General features: G+C 33.2%; 1 protein-coding gene across 1 annotated transcript; it reads right to left on the minus strand.

The window, feature by feature from the left end:
* Positions 1 to 2,212: 2,212 nt before the first annotated feature.
* LOC145836347 (ectoderm-neural cortex protein 1-like) lies at positions 2,213 to 3,643 on the minus strand. Its single transcript, XM_082944156.1, has one exon. The coding sequence runs from the start codon at positions 3,641 to 3,643 to the stop codon at positions 2,213 to 2,215; it is 1,431 nt and encodes a 476-aa protein (XP_082800282.1).
* Between the last annotated feature and the right edge of the window lie 1,262 nt (positions 3,644 to 4,905).

The raw sequence follows: 4,905 nt of genomic DNA on the forward strand, positions 1-4,905 counted from the left end.
AACGGGTCGATTTTTCATGAGGGTCACTTTTACACGAATAATTTTTTGCACGGAAAATAAATTTTGCTCGAAGCATAACTTTTGCAAGGATAAGGAACTGCTCGCCCACCAAAAAAAAGGTTTAAAAGTGATAGTAAAAAAGGAGAAAACTTAATTATATAATAGAAAAAATACCAACTAAGGGTAAGGGTGAGGGGTAACAGTGATAGTAAAATATAAGAAAAAAATAAAATTAAAACACATGTAGAAGTGTCAATTAGTGCAAAAAGTGACCCTTCGTGTAAAAGAGACAACACCTGAAAAAGTGACTATGTGCAAAAGTGATCCTTCGTGAAGAAATGTACCTTTGTGCATTTCTGACACCTACCAACTTTTTAAAAGGGAAATTTTAAAGTTAAACGAAAACCTTTAACTTGATATTTATATAACGTATATAGATAATAAATTGCTTCTTTGTAAAGACAAGTTTATTTAAATTATAACGGTTTTAACATTCGTGTTATACTTTAATGAATACTTTATTACTTCAGGTGGGTCACCGACCCAAATGCTACACCTCTGGTATAAATAAATTTAATCTTTTTGAAAAATCATTTAGCAAAGCGGTCTTCTCTACAACATTTAATAGTTGCTGTCACTGATACTTGTTGTAAATACTTTTTAATAAAATACATTTGGTTAATTACAAATACCAAAAAGTATTGGTTAAATACTTTTTATTGGGCGAACAGCATCGTGACGATAAAAGGTTTAAAAATAAAAATTCTCAAACTAACTACAATTGAATTTTATTCATGTACTTTGTAAACATATTAAGAAGAAAACACCAAAGTAAATTGAAAAAATCGTTCTCGTAAGCAGGTTCATGGCAATTAAATTTTAGTTAATAATTAAGTAATGCTCAGTCAGAGTTCAAAAATCTTTACATTTAGGTAAGGTAGGTATATATATCTACTTTACAAATTTTTAAAATTTGTTTTATATTCTTAAACCAAAACTATTGCTCCATAAATAATACGGAATACTTTATAGTAGTACAAAGAAAAGAAAACTATTCATTTGAAATTTCAAGACCATAAAAACCAGTAAGATTTCGAAAGACTAATCTTTGACATATTGGAATTTAAAAAAAAAGAAGTTTTTGTTTATGAATTAGTAAATTTAATCTAATAGTTTAACAACTAAGTTTTAACATTAGACAGTTTTTTAATTGGCTATACAATTAGTTAAGCATGTTATTTTTCAGTTTCAAGAAGAAATTTGGTACAACAGTTTTAATTTAAGCAACCGACTGAACTAAAGATTGTTCTAACAGCATATAAGGATACATGTACACAATAACAACAACGACTTCATGCGAAAATTTATACAAACTAGACAATATATTGTTACATGTACAATACATCATTCCTTGGTTTGACATTAAGAATTAAGAAAATAAAATCAGTAATTTGCATTTATGCGCGAAATTTTGCAAACTGGTATTTTAGACTAAAACTGGTCTAGAGATTTTAAGAAATAAGTAAATAACAATGAAAGGATTGTTTAAAAAGTTAAAACTTACTTACAAATACAATAACGTTAGTTTATAAAAAAAGTTTATTTTTTCTAACTATTTTTATATACTTGCTTACTTGCTGTTTTCTTTAGTATACTTACATTGTTCACTTCAAATATTTTAAAATTTTTACAAAATATAAAATAATCACGTATTTAAATTTACTCCGTTAGCTAGTAAAAAATATTTTTCAAGTTTCAAAACGCCTTGATCGTATCAAAAAAATTCTAAAGTAACCGGTTCAAAATTTCCCGGGTACATGAAAATTTAAATTCGGACAATTCAAATTGTTATAAAAACATTTAAAATACTATATATTAAAATGTAATATGAGTTTAAAGAAAAAAGAAATATATAGATCTTATAAAAATCTAAAGCCAGTTTTTCTTTTAGGAAAAATAGTTAAAAATTTTTAATATATTTTGAAATTACTAAAAATAACTGTGTTTGGACTTTATTCAAGTCATACCTTAAAACATTGATGTTTTGCAAAAAGAAAAATATTGACTTGGACATATTTATAGGACCTACATATGTTTGAAAAATATTCATTAATTTATTAGTTGTAGCCCTTTCAATTTTTTTAGAATTTTAATCATCAGAGTTTGAACTGTCCGAATTTGAATTGTCGTAACCCAAATTTCCCGATCATCGTCAATAAAATGGCAGCTTTGCGCAAGAAAAATATCTTATTTTTGAGTTAAACTCTTCGCTTTTATCTTCTTCGGTCCATTTATCCGCGTCAACGTCGTAACTGAACACCCGTCTGCCGATTTTCTTTTCAAAGAGGAAAATTTTACTCCCCAACGACAGCGCCCCGCAGAATAAACGAGGCGCGGCGATCATTTCCCTCCACGCCCCTCCTCCCTCGGCCCCGTTGTAAACGTCGCAGCCGAGGCCGACGGCAAAAAGCCTGCTCCGCACCGCCACCAGACCGTGGTTACTTTGCTGTCTAGTCATGTGGGGCAAATCTCTCCATTTTTCCGTCGTGACGTCATAACTCTCGGCGGAGGACAGCTCAAAGTAGTCGCACCTCCCCCCGCACGCCACCACTTTTTCTTGGAAGACGGCGCACGCCGCGTCGTATCTTTCAACCCTCATCTCCCCTGCTTTCGTGAACCTGCCGCTCCTGGTGTCCAATTTCAGGCAGGAGGCGATCGAGTTGCCGTCGCTACCTCCGACGAGGATAATTTTGTCACCGTACGCGCACACGCAAAACTGTCGCCGATACTTGCCCATGACGGCCACCCGAGTCCAACGCTGGGTGGCCCAGGAGTACTTTTCGACGACGACCTTCGCCTTTCTTCTAACAAGGATTCCCGCAAACACGTACAAGTCGCCTTTCAAGCAGATACCCGTCGCTTCGAGCATTTGTTCGTTGTTCATAGGCGGCAGGGCTCGGACCAGGTTCAAGCCGGGCACGCTGTACTGTTTTACATTTTCTATTGGGCTGCGTCCGTAGTGCCAATACCACCCCCCGCACACGAGCACGCCGAACGAGGTTTGGCTGCAATACCGGCTTTCGCAATTGAGCTTGCAGCTTTTGTAAGCTTCATTCAGCAAATCGTACATTTCGCTGTTTTCAAAAAGAGAGCCGCATTCGGACAGCAAGCTGTCTTTGTCGGACAGCAAGCAAAGTCGAACTTTCTGCAGCAACTTTGCACCGAACTTGCTGCGTTCTGCAATGTTGTGATTCAGCCATTTTGTTGCCGCTTCCAACACTTCGCGCTCGGTTGTGACGTAAAGTTCCGAGCTGGCCAGTATTTTCAGGACAAGGGCGAAATCCAGCTCCAAAAGGCTTTCGGTTTCGGCTATGATCGCGAAACAGCGCTCTACATAACTCTGTGTCGCTTTCAAAAGGCCTGATAAATTGAAAAGCGATGCAAGCTGGTGAAAGGTCAAGGCGTTGCAAATTTTAAGCTTCTTAGTAGAATAACTTCTGTCAGTTTTACTCGCCAAACTTTTGTTCAAAGAAATTTTGCTTAACTTTGTCGCCGCAACCAGGTCATCGTCGTCTGCTGCTGCAAGTGAACCTGGAAAATTGATTTTAAGTAAGTACACTTGTGTGTTTTTGTTCTTTGTCATGAAAATCTGTAACAACTAAACGAAACAAGCGTTCGGATAAATATTAAACATAAAATTTCCTGTCGTGTTTGAAAACACTTAACTGCAACAGTATATTAATTTATCTGAAAAGTTTCTACATAGCTATGTATTGACTTAAGATAAGAAAAAATATATAATACACTAAACATGTGTTAACCTCGTTCAATCGAGCCATTAAACCTCCGTAAACTTTGAAATTTTTTTACAGCCGAACGCTTGCTCACTTCTACGTAATCTTCTGTTTTGTTGAATTCAATTAAAAGATCATCTCCAAAATTTTCTGTCCTCTGAAGACCGGTTTTTTTGCTGGTTGTTTTTATCGGCAAAAATTACACAATTTTCCAGTGAGTTTTTTTTCATGTTTTAATTAGTCTTTAAACAGTAAATAAAATTTAATAATTGTGATTTATAACTAATTAGCTGCGCAAAGTAAATTAAAAAAAAAACTGTGTACTGTTTGTACACATAATTACTTCAAATAAACTATGTGCCCACTAGAATATACAAAAAATTAATCATTTTTAAAAGCTATTATACATAGTTAATGTGTTTGAACTGTTGTAACTTATCTTACAATAAACACTTTCTAGTTAACAAAACAACTCTTTTTTTTAATTGCCTTAGTTTATGTGCACAGTACAATAATTTTAATGGACACTAGTGTGCACAGGTACATGCAGTGAAGGTCTATGGACTATACCACAAAAAATATTATCTTTAATTAAAAAACTGGAAGAAAATTAATAAACAGAATCAGATTGCTTCAACAAAGTATAATAAAAATATTTATACATTTACTGTAAGAAACATTTCCGTAAATTAGAATGAACTTTCAAGTGTTTTTAAAGAACAAATTACAAACCTTCAAAACTCAGAAAAAAAACATTATTAATTTAGAAGAGTTTAGCTGATCTAAAAAGTACGATAAGTTCTTTTGGTGGAATTAAAAATACATTTAGTTTTATAAAGTTTATAAAAGTTCTCAAAAACACATCCCATTCGTAAAATGTAAAAATGTTCTAAAACAAACAATTTAAAAAATAAAAGAGTTCTTCGAAGTTAAAGTTAAGTTAAGATTTTTCATAAGCTTAGGTTTATACTAGGCTGAAAAATAAAGTTACACATGTTTACTTTTTTAATCACCTGAATTTTATAAACCAAATTGGTTAAACACATTAATTTTTACTTATATAATCAAGACTTATAAACTAATTGTAAGGCTACATCTGATACTTTTTGAA

Source organism: Thalia democratica, chromosome 5 (assembly GCF_965202585.1).
Source record: "Thalia democratica chromosome 5, ktThaDemo2.hap1.1, whole genome shotgun sequence".
NCBI lineage: Eukaryota > Metazoa > Chordata > Thaliacea > Salpida > Salpidae > Thalia > Thalia democratica.